This window comes from Coturnix japonica, chromosome 4 (genome assembly GCF_054131305.1).
Source record: "Coturnix japonica strain WE chromosome 4, WE-NBRP24, whole genome shotgun sequence".
Taxonomy (NCBI): domain Eukaryota; kingdom Metazoa; phylum Chordata; class Aves; order Galliformes; family Phasianidae; genus Coturnix; species Coturnix japonica.
Window position 1 is genome coordinate 81,077,589 of NC_140666.1, and position 25,803 is coordinate 81,103,391.

The 25,803-nt window shown below is 37.6% G+C and overlaps 1 protein-coding gene across 12 annotated transcripts in view; it reads left to right on the forward strand.

Annotated features, from left to right (window-relative positions):
* SORCS2 (sortilin related VPS10 domain containing receptor 2) overlaps nucleotides 1–25,803 on the forward strand; it is a 513,640-nt gene that overhangs the window by 150,695 nt on the left and 337,142 nt on the right. For all 12 annotated transcript variants that reach the window (XM_085547395.1, XM_085547396.1, XM_085547385.1 and 9 more), the window contains exon 2: nucleotides 19,459–19,526. In XM_085547395.1, coding sequence (XP_085403521.1) covers nucleotides 19,459–19,526 — 68 coding nt within the window. The remainder of the gene's footprint in view (nucleotides 1–19,458; nucleotides 19,527–25,803) is intronic.

Here is a 25,803-nt window from a genome sequence, read left to right on the forward strand (position 1 = left end):
AACAGTTTGTTATTCTCTGGGCTGTGTCTAAGTGATTCTTGTACTTATTTTACTATATTTATTTGTGTTTTGTACATCATTTTAAATCTCCTGATATTTACAATTTCTCTATGATTTTTTAATTTTAGTATCTCAGCTAATTAATCATCTAATCTTGATCTGTACTTTGTATGTCAGAAAACAAGCATGGAGTAGTAAAAAACAACAACAAATAAAACCACCCACAGCTGGTAGAAATCTTTTCTCTGACCTCTTTGCAAGAATTAATGGAAAAAACAGTAACCGTCAGACAGTGCATGTATTGCAGGGCTCTGTAATGGTGTATAGCCCATGGCACTGTTTTTTTTATTGAATGGAAAATTGAAATGCTCATTTAGTTCATGTTTGCCTTTGAAATGGGAGATTTGAGTCTTGCAATTGCTGTTTAAGTAAGAATTTTAGGATTTGTTTCCTAATGATGCTGCATATATTTTATTTAATGTAACTAGGGAGCATTCTGGTGAGGCTCATTTACTTATAGCAAAAAAATGATGAGATGGTAATATGAAAAATTCCATAGTAATAGACTAAGATTACACTAATATGCCGTTTAGCCTCTCACCAGCCTGACTAACGTTACTCAGTCATCTTCATTCTTGCTGTGCCATGAAAACCAGCTGGGTACAGAAACTTCTGTTGTTGGAGGACAAGTCACGCTCAGTCACTATAGGTGTGAGTTTGAGGGAAAGTAAATTTAGCAATGCAGGCAGTCCTTGGGGAAAACAAGAGTTTTCATTGCAGCAGATGTGTTTATTCTGATGTGTTCTGCCCTGGTTTTATGTTGTTATTAGGCCAAATTCACCTTCAGCAAAAATCTTCCAGGTATAAAATCACAAGCAAGCAGGTAACCAAGATTGTTGCTTCCTATGTTCTCTATCAAGGTTCTGCTCCGTCCACTTATGCATACCTATGGTTCACAAAAGATAGCTATCAACTCATGGAGTGTTGCAATTTCTCTATTTGGAAATTTTAAGAAAAATATCATGGAATCATAGAATATCATGAGATGGAAGGGACCCAGAAGGGTTCCTTGAATTAGAACTGAGAGTCCAATTGCCTGATCATTAATCCCAGACCAGGCAAAACTTCATCATCCAGCAGTCCAAGTGTGATGTGGAGCAGCGCCGTCAAATTAGCCAGGCAATGCAGTGTGAAATTCCTGCTGGCTCTGTGCCTGCTGCTGGGAGACAGATGTTACCTGGTCCATGTGAGTGATTGGAACAATGCAGGGTAAAACCTGAACCAGTGTAAAAGCTCGACAACACAAAATTAGCTTTTCAATGTTTGTTTGTCAGATTTGAACTGTCAGGATGAGCTGATGATGTTAAAGCAATATTTCAGTGTTTTTTAGGAGCCCTAAGGGTAGCTGTGCTGTGTTGTCAACCTGCAGCCTAACTCAACTTCGGCAGCTGTTTATGTAAAGCCAGCGGCAAAACCCTGAAAGAAAATGAGTGGTTAAATCTCTTCAGCTGCTTTTGTAGCCACACTTGCTGTGACAGAGATTAGCTCTCAGTGAGCTCTGTAGCTCTTCCAACCAGCAACTGGGCTCATTGCAGATTTAAAGGAAGCAGTCAAGGCCTGGCTACCAATGTACCACCAACTACAGAAGAGGTACAACTTGGCATGTTGTTTAATATTTGTATATATATATATATATATTTTTTTTTCCTGAGCTTTATTTATTTTAGTAGATTTTACTAATAATTTATTATTAACTTTTTGATCTTTGATTATTTATATATTCATTTTTTATTTTATCCGCAATGTGAAAGGATGTTCACAGTACACTGAGATTTTCCTTCATGTTATCAACAACATGATTTACCATTCTAAGGACAATCTAATTTTCCACTGGGTTAGCTGTGTTCATAAAAGAAAGGGAGGCTTAGAAACAAGGTAAGAGTACTTGCCAGTGACCAGATGTTATAGCAGTAGAATATATAACACAACTTGTAATTCTTTTAATTTACAATCTACATGCATGCTGAATGGCTCGGGGGCATATGACATTTTAAATAGTTTATTTTCAGGCCACCAATGCTTTATAAAAAGATCTGTTTTAGAGAAGAAGGTGCAGCATTAATGAAGAGTTGTTTTTTTAATACATATTCATGGAGAATCTAATAGCACTTGTTTGGATGCCTCACAATGGACTATGTAAGTGATCACATGTAACTGGAAATATTCTGATAACACTATGCCTGCAGAGAGAGAAAGGGAAGAAAGGATAAAATCAGCCAATTTTGGTTTTATGGGGAGAGTTTTATCCTTAGTGCATCTGCCAGTCGTTGTTACAGTGAGACTTTTTAAAAGCAGAAACTGGTTGGAGTGACGGTCACCATCACAGAGATGAGAAATAGATGCTGAAATACAATGTATGTTTAAAAGAAACAAACAACAACATGACACTTCTGATACTTATAGAAGGGTGACAGAAACAACTTCACAGCATATCCAATTATATTTTAATACTGTAATACTACTGTAATACTATTGATTTGAAATACTGGATGCTTCCAAGGTACAGAAGGCATCTAGGAGATCATTCACAAAATAATTGTGCATATTACAAAGTCAGTCTTAGCTGAGCACCAATTAACTGGCACTCTGCATTATGGCATCAAAATTTAATCCTGTTTGAAGCATCGACTCCTAAAGTAGCAATAATCAGAGGTAAAAAAATGAACCAACAAAAGATAGTGTAGTAATGCATTTTTTCTTTCATTCTAAATTGTAGCTGTTGAATGATGTTCAGAAGCTTGTGGTATGGATGGAATAGAAGTTGGTTTGGAGCTAAGTTACTGTTGGTTAGCTTAGCAATGCAATTGTCCTTTAGAAAACTGGCTTTAGGACTTGAGCTAATAAATATATAGCTAATAAACAAATATATAGCTAATAAATACTTTGTGCTTGCTTAAGTTCTTTGCTGAATCATGGTTTCTGTGCTGGAAATGTAGGGCTGGTGCCCGCTAATGGTTCCCCATTGGGCTGTTACAGAGCGTTGGCTGTATGTGTGGTAGAATTCAGATTCTGACAATCCTGCATACTTAGACTGAGCTTTTTTTGTTAAGGGAACATGTTGTGCAGTGGGGGAACTATGTGAACTTGTGTGTCCCTTCTGTGGCACAACTGATACATTAAACTCCTTTTGTTACACAGAAGTCTCTAGTCTCTGAAGGTCATGGTTTCTGTCCCCTTTGAGCACCCTGCACAGAGTGGTAGGGAAGGGTCATTTTATGTTAATGACGAGTATTGGAGAAAGTCACCATTCAGCCTCAGAAAATGTTGCTTATGCGGATGAACAAGTCCATGCTTGTTGCAGTGCTGTGGCTACTTGCTGCAGCTGCATTGCTTTCCATTCATTTTTTTCCCCTTAAATCGTGGTTCCTTTTGCTCTGAAAGGTTCTGAAGTCTTCTCTGTGTATTTGTGTGCACTGTAACAATAAAAATACTTAATCAGTGGCCTTTTGTTTTTATTTTTGATTAGTAGTGTTGTTTAGGACAGCGATTCATGCAGATTTTGTCTGTTAGCCTCCATTGTGGATTTCACAATACTCCATTATTTTCTTTTTCTTTCTGCATAGTGGGAGAGTAGCCCAGACTTCTAGCATTTCTACTGCAGTAGCAGGATGGATTTAACAAAGATCTTTCTCTTGGCTGAAAAAGAAAAGTGACTCATCTCCCCTTGCTCATCCACTCATATGTACATCCTAATAACAAGAAGTTTGCTTAATCGTTTTATTGCAGACAAACAGAAGTTGCATTAACTGAATGCAAGGGATAGATTCAGTCTGGTCTTAACAGTCTGATAATTTTTTATCTTTTAATCTAATGCGCTCAAAAGAGATGGCTTTGACTTTGATGCAGTTGGGGCTCAACACACAGCTGTGCCCCAGGAGCTCTGCTGCCTGCTCTGGCAGCTCCAGCTCACTCAGCAGGAGATGTGAATGATTTCTTTGCAGCTCTGGCTCCTGGTCGCTCTGGAAAACCAAGCACCCCATCTAAAAGCTATTTTTTCTGAGTTGCTTTGCCTGAGAATACATGACCCTGAGGAGCTGATCTGGATAATAAGAGGGTTGGGAGTAATCAGACCCTAAAAACAGGGCTGGGAGGAGCTAGGCAAAAGATGGAGATGGCAAAGATGGAGTGCTTGGTGTTGCATCTTTTAGTTTTGCTGATAGCTGTGTATTTCCGTATGATCTTGGTCAAGGTCAGCATTTTGTTCCCACTAAGTGCTATGTGCATGTATGAGACAAAGCATTTGAGTCTAAAACCCTAGAGATTTAGCAAGGTAAGGACTATATGAGGGAAAACAAAGAATTACTATGGTTTGCTCATGGAGAACTAAAATAAAGAAGCTGAAAATTTACAACTGGAGGAGCTTGATCTGAATTTGCTGAGCTCAAGTTGTAACCTCCAGACCAGTTCCCTTCTTATCCCGATGACGTGGCTTCTCCCTGCTACTTCTGCAAAGCTGTCTGTAACCTGCTGCTTTCTACTTGTGCAAGGAGCTAATCCTGCTGCCTCGGGGAATTCCTCAGCTGGGACTGGAGCTCTGCTCCCAGGTTTTCTGTCTGGTTTTCTGGTGGAGCCGGTTCTTTTTGGCAGTTGAGAGATTTCCAGCTAGATTATCTGTGTTAAAGGGGGGAAATAAAGATGAAGTTGAGGAATGGAAAAAAGGCTTAAGTGATCAGAATCTTAAATTTAATTTAAATCTTAAATTGCCAATTGCATGGCTGGCAAGAAAAGGAAATGTGGGAAGAAAAAGGAGGCAGTAAACATGATGATTAAGTGGATCTTAAAGCAAATTATAGCTTTCCTGAATGAAAGTCTTCTCTTTAACGGAGAAATCATTAAATGTTAAACTCACACTATTATTTGCGTTTCATTGGGTAGATTTGCATACGCAGAAATATCCATTTTAATTAGTGTTGAAAAGAACTCTCATGTACAGTGCACTGCCTGGTAGGTATTTTTATGCTCTCTCTTAGTGAACTCATTTTATACGATGATGATTTCCTCTAATTTTTAATTAACATGTCTAAGTTAGAGTTGGGAAAAATGATCAGTGTTTCATTAACTGCCTCACACTTGGAGATCTATGCAAACTTAATTGATTTGGTTGCTACAGGGTACTTTGTCAAAATGAGCCATCCTGCCACTACTTTTCTTCCCTTTTTATTTATTTGAATTTGAATGAAATACTGCAGCAGCATTTAGTTTTACCTCTACAATGATATGGTACTGTATTTCAGTGCAATGTTTTATTCAGAATATTTGGAAACCATTTTATGGGCTGTGTTTTTAAAAGATAATTTGTTCATCACTTGCGTACAATACACTCTGTATGCAAAGAAAATACATAACAGTGCTTAGGAGAAAGAATATTTGTTGCCATTTCTGTGGGGAAAATTACTAGTTCATGCTAAACATCACAAGTATAAAATGTGCTTTCTAGTCAATAAGAAACACACTGGATTCATAATGCTTAATATCATAAGTGTCTAAAGCCTATTGTTCATAACTATTTAGATATGCAAATGAATCACTGATGGGAAAAAGTTGTTCAGATGTGTGAAGGCAGAACGGGATAGAGGTGAATGTGCTGAATTGTATTTACAAGGCCTCAGCTCTGGTCTTAGTAATGACTGGGACCAAATCACTGGCTGCAACAACTGATCTACAGAAGAAAATAATTTTTGGGATAGGGTTAACTATTATTCTCTATACTCATTAGAAAATGAGTGTGATCATGCTTGGCGTTTGTTGAGAAGTCTACGTTAAACTATAGTTATTTTAGCTGTAGGGTTTCTGTTAAAGTACTGTGATAATGTACAATCATATGCAAACAGCAAAGAAAGAGAGAGAGAGCTGAAACCTAGCAATATGCTCAGTACTCTGCCCATGAATTTTGCTGTAAAATGGAATTAGAGATTATAAAGTGAGTAGAAATGCTGTTCTCTGAACTTGCTTTATCTCAGGGAAAAGGCGGCCTGTACTGTCTACTTATCATACTAAGAAGAGCAAAGTACAATAGCACTAGTGGAGTTCGTATATTATAAATTATTCAAATATGTATTTATTAAGCCATTTTAGAAGGATAATAACATATATAATATATTTAATTTAAAAAGAATTAAAGGCATTTATTTTAATATAAAATGGTTTCCTCCAAAGTTTTGGACTTAGAAGATTTCTTGATCAATATGCTAAAATATGATATTGACGTGAGATAATAAGATAAAATTAAAAACAATTAATATGGCATATAATTGATGAATAATTGAGATGTGAAGGGACATCTGGAGACCCGGTCCAGCTGCCTGCTCAAAGTAGGACTTACATTGTAAGTGAGATAAAGTTGTTAAGGGCTTGGCCCAGGCATGTTCAGAGATCTCCAAGGATAGTGTGTCCTCACCCTTACTGAGTGATTTGATCTAAAACTTAAATATTCTTGCAATGAAGATGTTTTTCCAGTATGTCCTGCAGGAATTTACCTTATTATTTTTTGTTCCCCCTCTATCCCTCTTGTTCTTTTGCTGTGGAGCTCTCTTTTTCCGTATCTGTTATGCGCTCCAGTTCTCTAACCACAAACCTCTACTGGAACGATATTTCAGTCATTCCAAAAGTGGAGTTTTGTATGTAGTTGTTAATGCAGAGTAGTTAAAGAATAAATAGCCATGGTACATCTCCCCAACTATCAAGATATTAGAGGTCTTGGTTTATATGCTATACATGCCACCTAATGTGAGAAGCTAAATGTGGCCTGGAAACTTCAATTGTGTAACATTTTTCCTTTGCACTTCATCTTCCTGTTTTGAGAAAAAAGAGGTGCAAGAAAACTCGGTTTGAAATAAGAGGGGAGGGCAGCAAGTGGTTGGTTGTAATGGTGATATTAAGTACAAGCCCTAAAGCTTTATTTTCCTGAAGAGGTGATAAAGACATGACTTATGGAGGGATGAGTATGAGTCTTTTCATTGAAGCAAGCACATTACAAGCTCTCAAGTTAACTGAAGCACTGGAGTCATTTCAGTGTTAAGCATGATTTAGTGCAGTGAAGAGTTTTCTTTTTTAAGTAATTCCAGTTCTGCAATTAGAAATTTAACCCATTGTTTATGTAAATAAAATTTATTTTTCCTGGTAGGGCTGTTAGCACTGTGTAAATATGACAGTTGCAGCACATGCTGTTTCTTTAAAAGCTGTGAATTCAATTGATGGTGTAGTGTTGTATTAAATAATAATAATAATAATCCTGGATGTTTACAGTCCAAGGTAGATCTGTCAACTATAGAAGTAGGAGCTTGCTTTCCACCACCAAGTATCATCTATCTGGGACAGGTGCCATAAAATAATAAAACATCTCCTGGATGGGGATGGGGACACATAATTTAGAATTCTGAGAATACTCATTGCTTTGGTCTCTAGACTTCAGTTCTGGATCCAGTGCTGGTCAGTAATTTAGTAGTTTTAATCACTGACGTGAATTTTGCTCTTAAGTTTGTAAATTGAATGAAGAGTGTTGAAATAGGGAAGGTTGTTGCTAGGATAATCTGAAGTGGCTGATGAAATGGGAGAGTTCTGGCAAATTTAATTTTGATACAGCCAGATGCAGAGCAGCACATTGGGATTTAAAAAAAAATAGGGCTTGGACTCAGAGTGAAAGGCAGATTTAGGAAATCATGATAAGATAGTTGGAGGTAACTTTCTCAACACGTCCTTTGGCTGAATTGATATGGGAAAGAGGGCTCAGAAGATTTGTTCTTCTAACCCAAATTTGTCTGCATTTGTGAATAGAACTTGGAAGATTGTTCTCTTCCTTTTCTTCTTCTGTACTTTTGTCTTCCCCCCCCAACTCTTGTCCCAGTCTGCAGACTTATCTCGACAAATGTGTTTTTTCTTCTGCAGAATGTTGGTTGGATTCTACTGGCAATTAGCCCAGGGAAGCTGAGGCTAGTTAGAATAAATATTGCTGGAGGAGTAGGTGGAGATCTACAATGCCTAAGGCTAAACAAGAGAAGCCTGATTAGAAACAGCTCTTTGGAGCCTGAGAGATGAATAATGTTGAGGCTTGGAATGTTCTTGGATTCTTAGGGAGAACCTGGTGGTGCAGATGAAAAAATGCTGATTATTTGTATATGTATCTGCATTCATTTAATCCCCAATCACTGTGCACTGATTTTATCAGGCATGCTTGCCAAGTGACCTTTCCCTCTCAGGGAGAGAAGAACAAAATGTTTAACACAACTCTTGAAAAAAAGCAGAGTGCTGGATTGATTATCCCAGAGACCAATTAGGCGTGAGACAAACATAAGCTGTTTGCAGGCTGTCTGTAAGTAGTGTATAAAGTACAAGTCAGAAAACAGGCTGGCATTTGCCTCGGGATTTGGTAGCTGGTCTGGTGCCCTCACATCACTTCTAGAGAAAATGCTTTGAGAATAAGGGTGGTGGAGACGACCTATAAGAAATATTGGAAATAAGCATAATGAGATGAGTTGTAGGGAGGTCAGTCATTAACCTTATCAAAGGGAAAGGATCAAAGGGTAATATGATTGCTGTGTATAATTACTTATGTTTGGAGATTGTATTTGCCAGTAGGGGCCTGTTAGTCTTGTATACAAGATCTCAAATTGGACACATTTAGTCAGGAAAAAAAATGATGTGAGGAATAAAATGAACTAATCTAATAGCATTTTCTGGCCTACAGTCCAATCCACCTTTCCCATAAAATGTAAAATGAAACATTTATAAGAAATCAGAACTTTTTTTTTTTTTTATTTAAATAATGCGTAAACTTTCAGGAGCAATCATAGGATTTTAAGGAAAAAATAAATGTTATATAAATGATGTTACAGTAAGTTAGATGGGAGATAGGCCTTTGGAATACAAACTTACAAACTTGAGTCCCCTCAACCTTTCTTCATAGGAGAGGTGCTCCAGCCCTCTGATCATCTTAGTGGCCCTCCTCTGGACCTGTTCCAAAACCTCTGCATCTTTCTGACTTATAAAATGACTTAGAAGACTTCTGAAGTCCCTACAAATGGAAATAATTCACTTTACATCAAATTGCAACAAGTGTAAAACATTTTATCTCTGTAAAAGCACGTAGATTGCTATCTTTTCTCCCTTTCTTTCCCCTCCCCTCCTTCTTCATGTTTTCTTCAATAGTCAGTTCAGGCAAGAATTACCTCTTCTACCACTCTAGTAAACATTTATCTCATAGACTTTATCCACCTGTGTTCATTATGAGTTTAGGCTGAAAACATTTAGCTCTTGTGGTCATTACCTGTGATGAGGAATTTTATACTTTACTGCATTGAACATTTTGGAATAAAGATTGTGGCTGAAGTGCCTTCAAGAAGCATCAATTTCCGTGCATGTTCAGTTCTAAGAATTCAGCATAAGAAGCATTTAGCTACAGGCAGTCATTTAATTTTTTATTTATGTCCTTTTCCTTTGGAGTTGAACATAAAATTTTAAAGACAATAATCTTCTAAAACATTAAAATAAACAGATTATCATGGAGGTTTACTGATTTCATCTCCCTTTCTGCTTTTTTCATTCCCCCACCCCCTTCTAGATCCTTTGCTGTGTCTGCCAGTGTGAAATAAGCATGAGAGGCACTGCAAAGCTGAATGGTAATTAATAATTAAAGACAGATCCAGAAGAATGTATCTATAATGCATTGATTTGTGGAGGGAGGAGTGCATAAGTTGATTTTTTAGTTTTATTTTTTCCCTTTCTTTTCGCTTTAAAAGAAAAAAATAGACTTGGTAGGTATTCTTCATTTTAGAAACACATGTATTGCAAATTTCAGACTAAGCTTCTTACCATCATGGTGCCACTTCTCAACATAATGCATCTGATATTCAGTGTGCAGCTCTCACATACTTGCTCATACGAGCCTGTCAGGCACAGCCACAGCCTGTCAGTTTTTCTTTGCTTTGAGATAATTCTTTTTTTATATAAAAAAGGGAGGACCACTCCAGGTGCTGGGATGCTAAAAACAATACAAAGGGCTCCGAAGCAGTGACACATACCCTGCACTATTTCCCTGAACTATTTCTCTTAGGTCTCTGAGGAGTGAGTATTTCACAGGGACTGACTGTTCTCCAAATACCTTAACTCCCCAGAGAAAACGGCCGCCACTTGAACTGAATAGGAACCAGGGAATTTTCTTAAGTTGGAAGATGTTTTCACCATCCTGATTGATGCATTTCACTGGTAGAAATCTTTCTGCCTTTTTATTTTATTCATGGGAAATTTACATTATTTCCAGGTATCTGAAGGTTCTTCTTTTTGCACTGTTCTCCAGTCTGTTTCTATCAGTGTTCTACTATGCCATCATTTAGGGATAGGGAAGAGAGGATCCAAAAATAGCTGTCCATTGCTGTCTATCTGTTACCTTTGTTTCACCTTTTGTAGAGCAGGGAGTATGGAGTGTTCTCCTTCTGGGCTGATGGGAAACCAAGTGTCCCTGAAACAGCAAAGATTTCTGTGTTGTTTTTTTTTTTGGTTTTTTTTTTTTTTCCTGTGCTTAGAATGTGTGAGACTTCTGCAAATATTGGTTTTATCAAAATTGAATCCTTCCCTTCATGAAAGAAATTTCAAGATCAGATTTGATTTTAATCTGTTTAGAATGGGCTGAAATCTAGATTCCCTCTAATTTAAATAGATTTTGGATCAGACTCAAATTAATGGATAGGTAAGGGTGAGGAAGGAGACAAACGTGTGACACACAGAACAGGTTGCCCAAGGGGGCTGTCCTTGATGCCCCTTGTACTAAACTGTACTTCAGACATCCTAGCTCCTCAAAGTGCTGCTGTACTGCTATGTCACCAGTACCAGTACCAACAAGAGGTCTGGAATGGGTCTTGCATGAATTACATTTGGGAAAGAAGATCCTTACAGTTCATGGCACCCAAGATTTATTGTCTGTTGACTCTGCTTCTGAATTTGCCCCTTATTTTTCTTCATTTTGTATTTTGTAGCTCTGCCTAGACTGCTGCTACAACTTACTTAGGCATGGATCCATTCAGGTTTTCCAAGAGGCTGAAGCTAGCGGCATAGATTTCTGGGATGGGTAGTTTGTATGAAAAATGGAGCATCTCCAAAGGACTGTTCAGATCTAGATGGGCAAAACTGTTTTCCAGGCCTGTCTGTCCCTGTGTCTAGGGGCTGGTACATCCTAAAGTTAGGTGCGGTAAATCAGTGATACATCTCTGACTCCATTTCCCAACTGTAAAACAGAATAGAACAGAAACACTACTTCCTTATGCTAAGGGAATTTTAGAAGTCTGTAATTACTTTATTTCCTGAGAAAAAAGCCATGAGAAGTAAGCTTTAGAGATAATTGTTCTGAAGTGCTCTAGGAAAGAATTAAAAATATTTGCCCTCCATGACTTGTGCTGTTAAACTGTTGTACATGTGCATTTATCTGTGAAGGTAGAAAAGAGTAGTTCCTATAACATGAAAAAACTTCCTAATATTTTTAAAACAATCTGGGAACATGGAGGGGGATACTAAGCATGAAGGGAAACATTTCCTGTTACAGATTTGTTACAGAAACCTCTTTGCAGCCTTGACTGTAGCCAGCTTAATGCTAACATATAGAAAGTGAATCTATTGAATGCCTAATTCTTTGCTGGAATAAAATAAAGGAATATAGACCTCATTTATCAGAGCTTACAGTCTTTTTCTGCTTGTACTTCCTTGATCTGAGGGTCATTTAAAATATATTAGAAGTTTAAGGTTAGAATGCAAGGCTAATTTGAAACCTGGCTCTGAGATGACCGATTGTGTTAATATTCTTCATACAGCTTAGAAGTGACATATCTGTGATAGGACAGAATTAGCCAGGGATCCCAAATGACATGGGATTGCCTGGTGAAACAGCTACTTCTTTTCACAGGTAATGCTGTATAATTCGACTTAGCTTTGATGACCCCTTGGCGCCTGAAGTAATGAACATCCAGGATAGAAGGGGGTGAGGAGGAGTATTAGGAACCACAAAAAGCTGGCAAAAACTCTGTACTCGCAGCATGGAAACCTTCTGGTTTGGCTCTGGACTGAACTCTCCAGCATTCTCCTGGCCCCTTCCAACATTTTCTCTGACACATTTGGCCTTTGACCAATTTTCCCAACTGCTCCCAAGCCCTTTCTAATAGTCTCGTAACCCAGCTGGATGTTCCCTCAGCTCCTTTTTGCCCTTTCTGTTGGCACAAATATGAATTTCTGTTGCTTCATGAATAATGTCTAAGACAAATGTACTTTCATCCTTCTTCCTCTCAAAGGGGGTCATTCCCATTATTTTACCATAGCCTGAATTCTGTTAATTTAATTTGAGGTAGTAGTAATTTGTTTTGCTTGTAGCCACAGGGAGTAGGCAGGTTTGGCATTTGAGTGGTAGTGGGTCCCCTTCCATGCTGCACTGGGCACAGTGTGTTGTTACTTTTGCTGAAACTACTTTTTTTTTTCTTCTTCTTTTTTTTTTTTTTTCTTATCAGGGGAAGTAGGAAATGCAACAATTAAAATGAAAGGCAGGTGATGAGAGATAAACTTCTACCCAGTAGAAGAATGAAGAGGAGTAGAACTGGGCTGGATTCATTCTGATGTGAAGCTGTAATGTAGACTTAATGGGCCTTGTTGTGAAGCATCCGGGCCCACCCCACAAGGAGCAGGATAGTGCTGGAGTACTGCAGGGCTTGATTTAGACAACACTTGAGAAACAGGCTAAGATATGTTTTTTTGTGTTATTTCTATATTACTTGGCAACCTCTGGACTTTGTTTTTCACTCTGGTGCTGTATCATTATCTAGACATTATTTTATGTTTGCCATAAGTCGTGTTAAAGCACCCTTGAGTGTGTTAATGCCTTCCAGTGCAATATGCACACTCTACTGCACAAAAAGTGCAAAAGAAGTTTGCATCTGTTTCTCTTGTGTATCTGTTCTCCTGGGTAGAACTGTAATCAGCATGACCCTGCCATTGCAAAATAACAGCCTTATTCTTTAGCATATTTGTCCTTGCATTTTGCCTTTCAGGCAGGAGTGTGCTGTTGTCCCTTTCTGTGGATCATGTGACCATATTTATCTTTTCCATGTATGTTGGACAAATTCAGGTACCTGAAACATTCAGGAAATATTATATCCAGTCCTTATTAATGATAAAAGGATATTAAACATTGTGACAGTCTGGCTCATCTGGATGCAGCATCAAATACCTTCCCACCATATGCAGTTTCATAAAGTCTCTTTCTGATAGGCAGTTAGGTCTTATTTGATTGAACACTATATCTCAGAGAGAATTAAATGTAATAGTGAGGTTGGTGTAGGTTGATGCAGCCTCTGATAAATGTGGTGTTATCTGGTACAATGGTGTTTAATCCTGCGGTGGTTCTGAAGACAGGACAGCTGCAATGGAGAATAACCAATATGAACATCTCTGCCAGCAATCCTGCGTCACATGTACAGTTTTTCCAGCTTGTGGTATTCTCTACAGATGTTTCCATATGTCTTAAGTAATGTTTGTTTTGTTTTGTTTTGTTTTGTTTGTTTTTTTGTTTTTTTAAAGAAAGAGCGTAATTACTTTTATATGGTAATCGAAGAAAATAGCTTTGACTTTGAAAAAATGATATAGTGAGGCAAATTGGAAGTTTAATTTCAATTTCTGTATTTTACTATTGGGCAACAGCATTGCATGACATGTTGGAAATACTTCCTAAATAGCATTTAAAATTTGATCTTTGTTCCTGGCAAAGAGTAGTTATGTAATGCTGATGGCCAAGGTGAATTGCTTGCCCATAACTGTGGATTCTTGACTATCTTGATGAGAGCGAAGACGCTTTAGATATGTCTTCTGCAGATGTTGGCTGTACTTCCCTTTGAATTTTCAAAGGAATGAAAAAGAACATTTGAACAATAGGTTTGCTTCTGCGGGAATGGTTGTTAATTCAATTCAGAATATGTTATTAGAGGAGATAAGTGAAACAAGTCTATATTTCAAAAATTTTTACAATTAGGAATTAAGCCAGACTGTTAAAAACTAGACAAATATATTCTTGCTTCATTCTTTGGAAATTTATTCTTTTGGAATGTTTGCAGAGGTGATTTTAAGAGCTTACAAAATGGTATCTCAAGTATTTAAACCCCAAAAGCCACACTGGTAGTGGAGAAAATTGCAGTGATAACCAACTGGAGAGCTTTGTCGCAGATTACTTTATTTTGGGCTCTTTGAAAAAGAAGAGAAGTATAATGTCAAAATGTTATGCTGTTTTCAAATATGCAGATGTGATCTAGAATTTTGGGTCCTGATACTATGTGGCCTTCAAACTGAGATCCTACTTGCTTGAGTGAGCTCTGCATCAGCTCTGCCCAGAAATCTCAGAGCTGCATCACATACCTATAGAAATGAGCAGCAACATGGCATTGTTGGATTGGCTGCCTCCAGTTTGTGTTTACATATGCTTTGATTTTTGAGGACTATGTGATAAAAGCTGAAAACACATAATTTTCTGTCGTACAGATGGGCCAAGCTGATTGAAACTGAAGTGAAAGACCAACTGTTTGCGTTTCTGTATGTATTGTTTGCCACTGTTGGACACAGGTGACTGATTAAGATGGATCTCTGATGAGAACTGGCATGATTACTTAGAGTTCTTATATCTGAAGGTTCTTCTTTTGAAGCTGATGACTTTCCAAGTGATGTATTTGAATAATGCAGTAATACTTGACTTTGATATCAGACTCAGTCTCATTTATATGTTAGAAAGAATGACTTCTTTACTCATCACAGAACTGCTGAGGTTGGAAGGGGCTTCTGGAGGCCATTTGGTCCAGCCTCTCTGCAGGGCCACCACTGCTAAGGAAGTTAAGGTTCCCTTGTTCTTCCTCTGATTTTTCAGACAAGCCTTGTCTGAAAGTTTTCCCATATTTGGGCATTCATAATTTTGTTTGATTGTAGCTTTCTGTTGGTAGTATTGTTCATTTGAACTAACAACCCTTTCTCACAGTCCTAGGAGCCCAGCATCTCCCTGACAAATATAGCTGAAATCAGTGGATTTACAGTCATAAAGTAGAGATGAACAGCCAAAAGCATACACATGTAATGCGATCAAGTAAACATAATTTTCTTCGGAGCTTGCACTGAAGATCAGACATAAATTGATGATGACGTGAAGAGTTATTGTCTTCTGAAATTGGATTGTAGGCTCCTGATGGCAATAGGTTGTCTTTTTGTTCTGTGCTTGTACAGTTGGTGCTGACACAATCTAATAATGTTTAATACTAGCCAGTGGATTAAATATGTTATAAATCTTGAAGTTACACTTCAGTCTAAGTGCTTGCGAGGTTAATGTGTAAAGTACTACATTTAACACAGTTTTGAATCTGGAAATAATCACAGCCAGGGCTTTCAAGTATATTCACTTGTTCAGCTTCTCTGAACAGAAATACCTCTTAGAGAACAGGAATTGACCCTCTGCTGTTTCTTGCCTTGAGATATGATTAAATGCACTGTAGAATTATTACTAATGCTTAAAATAAGTGCAGTGATCTGGTCAGTAACTTCCTGCACAGTAAGTTCCCTATTCTCCCGATACAGCTTAGGTGGAAGAATTCTAAATCTAACCTCCTTAAGTCTTTCATATTAAACCATGGGTTGCTTGTGTGTAGTTTATTATCAGAGAGGAGTAGAAACCTGCACAATGAGGTCTTAATAACTTTAGTAATGGTTTAAATGTCTTCTTTTTCGCCTTTCAGTACAGTGTTGCAACAGGGTAAACCTAGATGCTTTTTTCCCCACTTACTGTTCTTCCAGTGCAATCAAATTATTATGAAGTTGTTAATAGTATTAAGGCACTTGGTCCATATAATAGACCTATAATATATTTTCCTGTTAATAATCTCTTGATATTCACTTTTCTCACAAGTGTCTGTTTTATGTAACAAATGTTAAAACTGATGTCAACCTTCGCATGATGATCAAAGAGCCTGCCTGCTGCAAAACTAGAAGTGGTTTGAGGAACCAGATAAATAGGTGCTTACCTATTATTTCTTAAAGAGTGTTTTTGATGATCAGATGTCAATAAGGTTTTGGAAGTTGTATGGGAAATTGGTAATCACAGCCTGAACCTCTGATTAATCAGCTGAGGCAAGTGTTGGGTCAGCTGTGGGAGCACAGGTGAGAGTAATTTAGCTGTGCTCCCAGAAGGGGTGGAGCTCGACTACACCTCCTCTATGACCTCATTTAAGGGCTGACCACCACCAAGGCAGCATGTCTTGGAGATTGCCCCAGCTTTTTAGCCAAGGTATTGATATTGGTGAGTTTTCCTTTACAAATAACATTTTGAAAATTTGCCATCATCTTTGTTACCATGTTCGTATCATTCATCCTTACAGAAGTAGATAAGGTGGTAGTGTTGAATTGACAGGTTGTTCCTAGAGCATCTTGATCACCCTGAAATAGTTACAATTAAATAGTTATAGTTTACTAACTAAAAACAGTGAATTATGTGGTATTCTTGAACAAAATAGCAGCTTATATTCCAGTCATGCAGAGTATTAGGTGCCTGCTCAAGTGACTCTCAAACACTTCTGCTGATTTCAGTGAGTTCGTTCACGTGAATGAAATTAAGCAGATGCTAAAAAGTTTGCAGGAACCTTGAGGGTGTCTGAGCAGTATGTTCTCCTAGTAGCTGTGGCTGTCTGCAAGTGTTTGCAGTGTGTTCTCACCTGCTAATAAACTTGGGAAAACATGAAAGCTTGCAGTCATACTTGCAGGGATACATTTGCAAGTATAAGTGTTTATTAAACTTAATAGATGCCAAAAATAAATACATCTTCAAATCACAAACAGCAGGGGTTGAATAAAGCTTAACCCACAAGAATCTTAATTTAGATAGATAAACAAGTATCTGTAGAGATTGATCAATGAAGAAAACAAGCCATGGAAAGAAGAGGGCTTTTATTTTTAAGCCAGTGTTTATCAAAACAATGGGAAACTTCACAGAAAACAAATCAACAACAACAAAATCAACAAGCCAAAGATGAAATATAAAAACCATGGAAACTGATTGATCAGTAATTTTTTTCCTTTGTTACTCTTCCAATGTGATATGGTGATGAAAGGAGAAAATTAAAATTGACTCCTTTGAGGGCAAAAATCTATTAGGAAATTATGGAAAACACACTATATGTCTTATAAGAACAGGTGTGTATAGTAATTGCTGAGTCATGGCCTGAACCTCTGATTGAGCACCTGTTAGCCCTGTGAGCACAGGTGAAGGTGATTCAGCTGTGTGACCTGAAGGGGAAAACCCTGGCTGCACCTCTCAGATCTCATTTAAGGGCTGACTGCCAAGGGATTAGGATCTCTGGTTGGAGATTCTTCCCCTGTGGTGTTTTTCTTGTGAGTCTAGGTCTTCAAAGGTGGGTGAGCACCTTTTCTTTGTAACACCTTTCCATCACTCTTGTCTGTTTGTTGTTAAACCTCCTGTATCACCATTCCTTTGTGTTCATTTTTTCTGATTGTTACAAGATGCAACTCTTTTTAGCTCCAATTTATACTGCTGCAAGTGATCTGAATTAAAGTTATGGTTTTAGGATATAGCGGGATGAAAACCATTGGCTTACTAAGTCCAGAATTCTTTGTTGTCTCACAAATATAAGAAAATAGTGTAATCTCATATTTTGTTCTGTCTTTTTTTTTAATCCTTGTGTAGCTCATACACATTCTTAAATGTCTTAAAATCTTTTAGGTGAATTTTTGTGGCATAAGAATTTCAGTTTTTCTAAAAGCCAAGATCTCAAACTTTTCCTTACTAAATAGAGCCAATTGATGTTCTCAGTAGTGAAGTTTCTTTCTTTTTATCCCGAATTACAAGCACCAGCAAAATGTTGTATTTAGGACGCTGACAGTAAATAGCTGACCTGATGGAGCGTGTTTGGGTTGTAGCCAGGGATCTCATCAGTAGATACTCCCTCTCAGTTGGGAAATGTTTCTTTTGGCTTTGTAAGCCTTGTAGTAACCTATTGAAGAGAGATTTTTTTTTTTGTCTTGTTCTATTTTAAACCAAGACTTTATTTTTACAGCGCCTTCTCATCAAATTAAAAAAAAAATAAGTGCCAAGTAGATGCGTTTCCTTTGAGAATAGGAGATATTAATATTGTTCATGAATTATTGAGATTCTGCTTTGACTTATAAAACATGCTTCTAGCAATGCATGTTATGATTTTTTTTAGGCTACAATCATGCTGAGTATGACTAATAGCTCGGTTTTGCAAAATGTTATTTTTCCAGATACTGTGTATGTAGCACCTGTAGTTGGGAATTCTGCTCTCTTATAATTTCCAGTGTACAGAGATCCAAGCTCTGAACTGTTGCATAAATGTAGCATTAGCAAATTATGTGGATAATTGAATGAATGCCTAAAGTTGCTGTTTGCTAGAGATTTCACCCGGTTGTCAGGAGTAGACGAAGTGCCATCTAAGTAACAGCATGCTCTGAGCTGCTGGAGACTGATGTTGACCTTGCATTAAAGAAGTGTACCAGCTGTGCAGAGAACCACAGGTTCTTCCACTTATGCCTCAGTGGGGTTGCTATGGTAACTTGGGGATAAGAAGCACTAATAAGGACTAGTGGCAAGTGAGGGAAATCTGTTTTAAGTGATCTAAATATAAGGCATAGCAATCAACTTGATACATCAGTCATGGACTAACACTTGACGTTGTTTGACCAGTAAATTTGTCAGATGCTGAATGAATGGAATGTGTTTCTTACTCATTTTTCTTGTAGGCTAAGTATGTTTTGTGGATTGAATTTGTCAATATGTATTTAGATGACCACTAGTAATCCAGATGAATAATTTACAGAGTACAGAGCCTGTTCTTCAGAGCAAAAGAACAACACAAGTGATGCTTCTCGGAACAAAGAAAATCACAGATGTTATGGTCACGTTTCTGATCTTGTAGAGAAGACCCAAACTCATTTTCTGTCTTAATTTATCTAGATAATCAAGGTCAATTGCCATTGTTTAACACTTTGAACTAATAAATAGTCCATAGATGTCAATGACAGTTGCAACCATTTTGATTCTTTCTACTGAGAAAGTCATTCAGATTGCTTGGGGGCTGTCGTGTGGTAGAGGGATTTATGTAACCATTGTAACTCCACTGTTAAGTGAAAGTCACTAGGTTTGCAGAAAGCTTTGAGTGCTGAAATTCCTCTCCTCAGAAAGAGGGGAAAAAAACCCCATCCAAACAGTCTAAAAGTAAAAAAGGAAATGAACCAAAAATAGCCTGAGATGCAATTTGGATTTTTCCAGACCTTACCTTTATATTCACCAGAGTAATGCTGCCCATTTTTTACCTCTGTTATGTTTGTCAGTTGTATATTTTTAAGTGTTTTTTTTCATTGTCTTTTTAGGTGATCCTGATCCTTACCAAGTACTATCATACTGACATGGGGAAAGTGTTGGAGAGCTCTTTGTGGAGGTAAATTTTAAGCTTTTCCTATAAAATTTTCTCTTTTCTCGGAGTTGATCTCTCTCTTCCTGTAACGAGCTGCTGCTGGATTAATCTAACTGCTGATTGGTGTTATAGCAGTATGACCCAGTGTCTCAGCAGTGTGTATTTTTCTTCCTTAAATGATCTGCAGTTCAATGCAAAAGAGTTTGAAATGGATTTGCAGTAGAGAAACAAACAATGGTGGAGTGTGTGAAGCACCTTCCCAGTGCCACTTTATAAGAGGCAATTCATTTCCTTTTTTGTAGAAATTTTACATCAAAGTAACCTGAAGACTTTTGATCCCTTGTGTTGTGATGTGTCTCTTGGGAGTTTTTGCAGTTCTTGAGTGCTGTATTGTGGTTAATAAGTAACCCTGATTTGGAAGGAGTCATGATTGTCCGGGTGAAATGCAATCTAACCAGCAGAATTATTATATGTTACGGCAACTAGAAATATACAGCAATTCAATTAAGATTTCTAAATCGATTGTCACTTTCTTGACATTTGTGAGTTAGAATATCAGTATCTTGTTGCGTGTGCACAAATTGTGTTATCAAACATCCATCAGCACAAAAATAAGTCTAGGGTCAGATTATTAAACTAGTTCAACATCATAGATGACAATCAGTACTTTTGCACTCTGTTGTCTTGTTTTTCCCATAAACATACCTCCTTTAAGCTTGCCAGCGGGAGATGAATTACTGTAATTACTCTCTGGTTATGTATGTTGATATGACTTGTTTTTTCAAGGTAAATGGCTAACAGATACCTACTTTGCAGAGCTGTGTGCATCTGAATGAGTATGGCACTGCAAGCATGAACATATTCAAAGTTATTTAAGTGCTTATGTATTGAATGACAGCTCTTAAATCAAACACCTAACATTTTCTCAGGTGCTCATTTTCTTTAGTTAGATAAGCTTTGTGTGTTCTGTGTAATTTTCTGTGTATCTACATGAATTCTACCAGAGATTTTACTGGTTTTTACTTTCTACTCTACCATTACGTAGAATTGAAAGTTTAAGCTATGTCCCTGTTATCAATAACTAGTTGTTTCAGTGTTTGCAATGGTAGTTTTGCTGGGTTACCTATAGCTCTAGAGATATTCCTGAATTATTCTGCCTGGATATCTAAATAGTTGTTACAAATGATTAGCAGACATGACTTGAGAATTTATTGTGTAGCCTGTAAGCTTCAGGTCTAGAAACAAATGGGAGCTGTAATACACTGTGACTTTAGTATCTGTAAGCTTCATACTTTCCCAAAAGCTTGTATAGGGGCCTAACCTTGTATCTGTGTAGGTGAGAAAATCTATGGTCTGAATATGGTGCACACCAGTCTTGTTACTTTTTTTGAGGAAGTGTTTTAATCTTGTGGGATTTCTCATGGCAGCAGCAGATCTTTGTGATACCTTGACAGCACTTCTTATTTGCTCAGGATTCAACTTTTTAGGGTTCACAGGGCTACTGGTGGTTTCTTTGTTATTATCCTTTAATCCGCCAAGCTGGGAAGTTAATTGCATTTTTGTTTCTGTTTTAATTTTTATTCAACATCTTGTGCAAATAAGACAACAAAATGGAAATTCAGATTTCATCAGAGCTGTGTAAGCATACATTGCTTTCTTGTTAAATGCCTCCAGCCTATGCAGCATATGCAGTATGTTTCAAGTTTTGCTATCCACGCTTCAGTACAATCTATCATGGAAGTCTTTTAAGCTTACCCAGCCTGGCTCTTCAAAATAAACTCTCTGCTCTTTCAAAATAAACATAAAACAGGCTTCAGATAATGTTGCTTTCTTTTGAGAACATAACAGCTTTAAACAAGGTTGCTCAGACCTTGCTGACAGCTGGTGTGGAGAAGAACTGATGTGAACTGCATTTGAATAAAATTGATGCTAGATTGCAATATGAAAAAATCATGGCTTTTTCCTTTTGGGGAATGGATTTACCAGATGTTTTGGTTGTTTATGAAACTAGGATGGGAAAGCTGAAAGGAAACAAACAGCAAGATTTGCACTTGGGCACTTGCTGCAGGCAGAGGTGGTAGCTGATCTATCCCTAGGTATGTTCTGTGTTGACCTCCTACTGCTTCCTCTGCCCTTTGGGGTTTGAAAGCTGAACTCAGTTTTGTTGAGTTGTGAGTTAGGAAGTTTGTATATTTAGAAAAGCGCAGACAAGTCTGACTGGTGCAAAACAATCAAATTGTGCCTGTCTCTGTTGAGATGTAGCTCATTATATGTAGAAAATGAAATAAATACTGAATGTGAAGTCAGGGAAGCTTTGTAGTTTTTCTTCCTGTATTAGAGGTTTGACTGTGAATTGGTGGAGCTCCATGTTTGCTGGGAGAGTGTTTCACTCTTGCTGGCATCCTGCCCAGAAGGAACAAAGCATGTGTTTATTTTTATGCTTTTTGGTTTGTTTCTCTCATTTGCATCAGAACAAATATACAGTAAAATGGGTGTGAAAAATGTTAGTGATTTCTTTTGCCAGTGGATATAAACCATTAATCTTGGTGAAGTTTCTGTGCCCCAGTGGGAGTGGACTCTGTCCTATTATTTCCTGATTCTGTCCAGTGTTTTTCTTCTTCTGGTCTTTCACAGCTACATTATAGCAGACAGTTAATATTCTCTATGTGGAAATAAACTTGTTTTATAACCCAATCAGTCCCCACTAGGTTAATTTTTTAACATTGTTTATCTGCTACTTTCATCTTGCCAGTCACTAAATTATCACAGCTTGGCATATATCAGTCCTGTTATTTCCTGCAAACACATCTTTCTTCCTCTAAAACATGCATCTGCTTCACCTCACTTTTTCCTCCATCACTCATTTGCTTTTTCCTGTGCTTTCATTGGAAAGGGGAGTGAGAAGGGAAGAGTAACTTAGTGGTCCAGAGATGGTTATTTGTTCTCACTTGCTGTGTTGCTGCAGGCAGACTTTCCAGAGTAATGCAAGTGTTGTAGGAAAAAGATAAAGCCAACCTGAGGTACTTTCCAGTGGAGATGTGGAGACCTTCATAGAAGGAAGAGAGGTTTTTGGAAGTGAAGCTGAATGACAAATTTCTGAACTTTTGCAGAGCTTTCTTGATGTATATAGGTGACTTGTATCTGCCCATGTGGGTCCGCTTTCAGGATTGGGATGCCTAAATATTGTCTTGGAATCTTATTGTTAGCACAATCTTATTGTTTGCATATACTACTTGCAACTTTATGTGCATGTTATTTAATCTTAAAATCAAGTATTTTAACATTAATTTGGTAGACACTAAGAAACTAATACTGCAGATGCAAGTTAATTAGTCATCATGGAAATTTATTGGAAATGGTGTATATTATTATTTTCATTTTATAAATGGGGGGCTATGGGTTGATATGATTGCTATGGGTTATCCAGTGATTCAGCACAGTGTGGCCATGGAATTGACTTCCAACCCCATTTTCAGACAGGCTCTGCATTCTGTTTCTGATATGAATGCAGCCTTCTCTTCTTAACTTGACCTAGACAACAAATAATAGAAGCTGCTGATGATTGCTAATAACATTTTGATTGCATATTATCAAGCATAATGATATGGCAGTGCTAATGAGACTTGCAGCATAATTGCCATTGTTCCCAGTGGCATCCCCATGTTGTTATTGTTTCACCATAGGAAAACAAACTGTGTTATTTGATGTTAACTACAGTGTTACTTCTTCTCAGCAGTGCTTCCTGAATCCTAGTTAGGTCAGTTGTCAGAGATGTTGGGATATTTTGACCATGTTGTGAGTAGTGGTACTCCTTACTCTAAGGCAGCTTGAAGGTGGAGCAAAGTAGCAGTGCTGGAAGGGGAGGCTGTGAGGGTCTAGGTTAGCAGCTGAGAGTACAGGCAAATATGTGAGCCTCAATGACAGTGTGGCGCTTGACAAAGCACAAGGAGTCAGAAAAATCCTTCACAGGTGGCACAGTTGCATCTATCTGCACCCACAAAAGCCATGTATTCTGAGCAAGATCCAGTTGTGCAGTCCCACTGACCATCATGAATGATCAGTGCACAGTGGTGCTTTGGGCATTTAAACAAAGGGAAAAGTCTACACTGAGGTTAAAATTCAGACTGCAAAGAGCCAGGGAGTATTTTTGAGGTATATGCAGTGAACAAAATACCACTCAGGAAAGTAAAACTTCTGGACTCTGTGTGGCTCAGTCAGAATGACTATAGGTATTTGTTTCCCTGCTTTTGGGATTTGTAAGTGCAATTAATTTCACCTGTTTCCTGAAATGAATTTAAAAAGCAAAACAGGAAAAAAAAAGTCAACAATATAAAATGTGGTGCCCCACTCAATTTCTTTCTTGATGTGAAGTGCTGTTTACTGAGTGAGTGACTGTTCTGCAGCAACTTGTGCTTCCAGATGGTCTTACATTGTGGTTGAGCTTTGAAAAGTGACTTTGTAGTTATGGCCTCAAGGGATCAAGTTATCAAGTCTGTGATTTCCATATCAAATTTGCTTTCTTACCAAGTAAAAACAACAAGGAAGAAATGGCTTTCTAATTATTAGCCCAGCAAACTCAGCTTGGGATCTAATGTCTAGCTGTGCTTACTCTGGCTAATGCATCATCCTGAGTAATGCGGATTCTGCAGTCAAAATAGACTGCCCTCAATTATTCTGTGGCTCTTTTGTCCTCCTATTATATTCTTGTTTACACCTGTTCCACTGGAAAAAGGTCTTGGGAAATGCAGTTCAAAAAGCAGTCCTACAATTAGAATTCTAATCTCATTATTGAACAACAGACTTTTATGCTGTCTTTGATCATATTACCATATTCACCTGATAACATTACTAGGAATTTCATTATCTTTGCTGCAATTTCTGTCTTGCTAATACTCTACAGTGTGTCATTATGAGTTGAATTGTGCAGGAGTGTTTCTATTTTAAATTTATTTTGGGCATTTAAAATAGGCTGTAAAATCAGAGTTAAAAACAGAATGTAGTAGATTTCAGTCTATGAACAATGTTTTACTACTGTTGTCAGGCAAGAAAAATAAATAAGAGACAAAGTGAAAGGAACATATCTTGACAACCTTTGAACATGCCATATATTGAAGAGATGATTACTGATGTCTGTAAGAGGCAGCTGTGTTGTTGACAGTCCAGACATTGCAGTATACCACTTCAGTGTGTATTCTGATGAATACTTGGCTTACTATATTCTTTCCTGTGACAAAGGGCTAACACATTGGCAATTAACCTTGTTCGTAGCACAGCGCTGCGCTAATCCTGTTATGTTTTAACTGCTTTTGGCTATTTGTAAAAACAAACATAACTTTGACTTTGGATGCAGATATTGTGAATGAGTATGCAAGAGAGTTATGACATGATGTTGAGTCCAGCCTTTTAGAACAAGGTGGATGCTGGATTTAAGGAAGCCCTTTTATATCGTGTGTTGCTATAGTGGCATCTTTAGTGTATTTTGATGGCTGGTGTATATGAAGGTCTGAACTGGGGGGAAATCAAATAGCAGTGTTGTGTCATAATTCCACTTTCAAGCATTCATCTTGGAATGACGATTTTCAAATGTTTGTAGGTTTCTAAACTAGTTTTTGAATAGACAAATATGTCATATGGATTAAAATCCATTAAAGCAGATAAAGGCCTTTGTTGGCAGTATGTGTATGTCTGTTGGGGCTAGGTGCAGCATAACTGTTGAACAGGTTAAATTTAATCTTGGAGAGTGGGAATGCTGATTTTATTTTTAATTTTTTACTTATCTCCTCAACTGTTGGAAAGGGAGTTAAATCAGTGTGAGGTTTATCTCATAGTGAATCAGTTTATTCAGAAAGAATAATCACGTATTTAAAATGGTGTACAAATCATGTCCCATTGTTTGAGTAACATGAAGCTCAGTCATAGGATTTCTGATTACATTAACTGGAACTGGTGTCTTAAGACTTTTTGGCGTGGGAACTGTCCCATAGCACTGCATGTGGGTTCTTGTTTTACATGAATTCTATACAGCTGGGACTGATCATAGTAGAATAAGTAATTTTTCTTACCCCAGGCCCATCCAGTTCAGTAGTAGCAGTAGAGCTTAGAGCTTTTTGTGGCATGGTTCCTCTATATAATGTTTGTGTGAAACAGTTGAGCCATCATTTGTTTTTATTTATTTATTGTTTTAGCTAATCAGAATTACTTTGCTGCATTGTCATCCATTAACTCCTGCTGTCATCAGGGCAGCATTGCAGGGAGGTGTGGAGCCCATAACCTAGGGGCAGATGGAATGATGCGTGTGTGT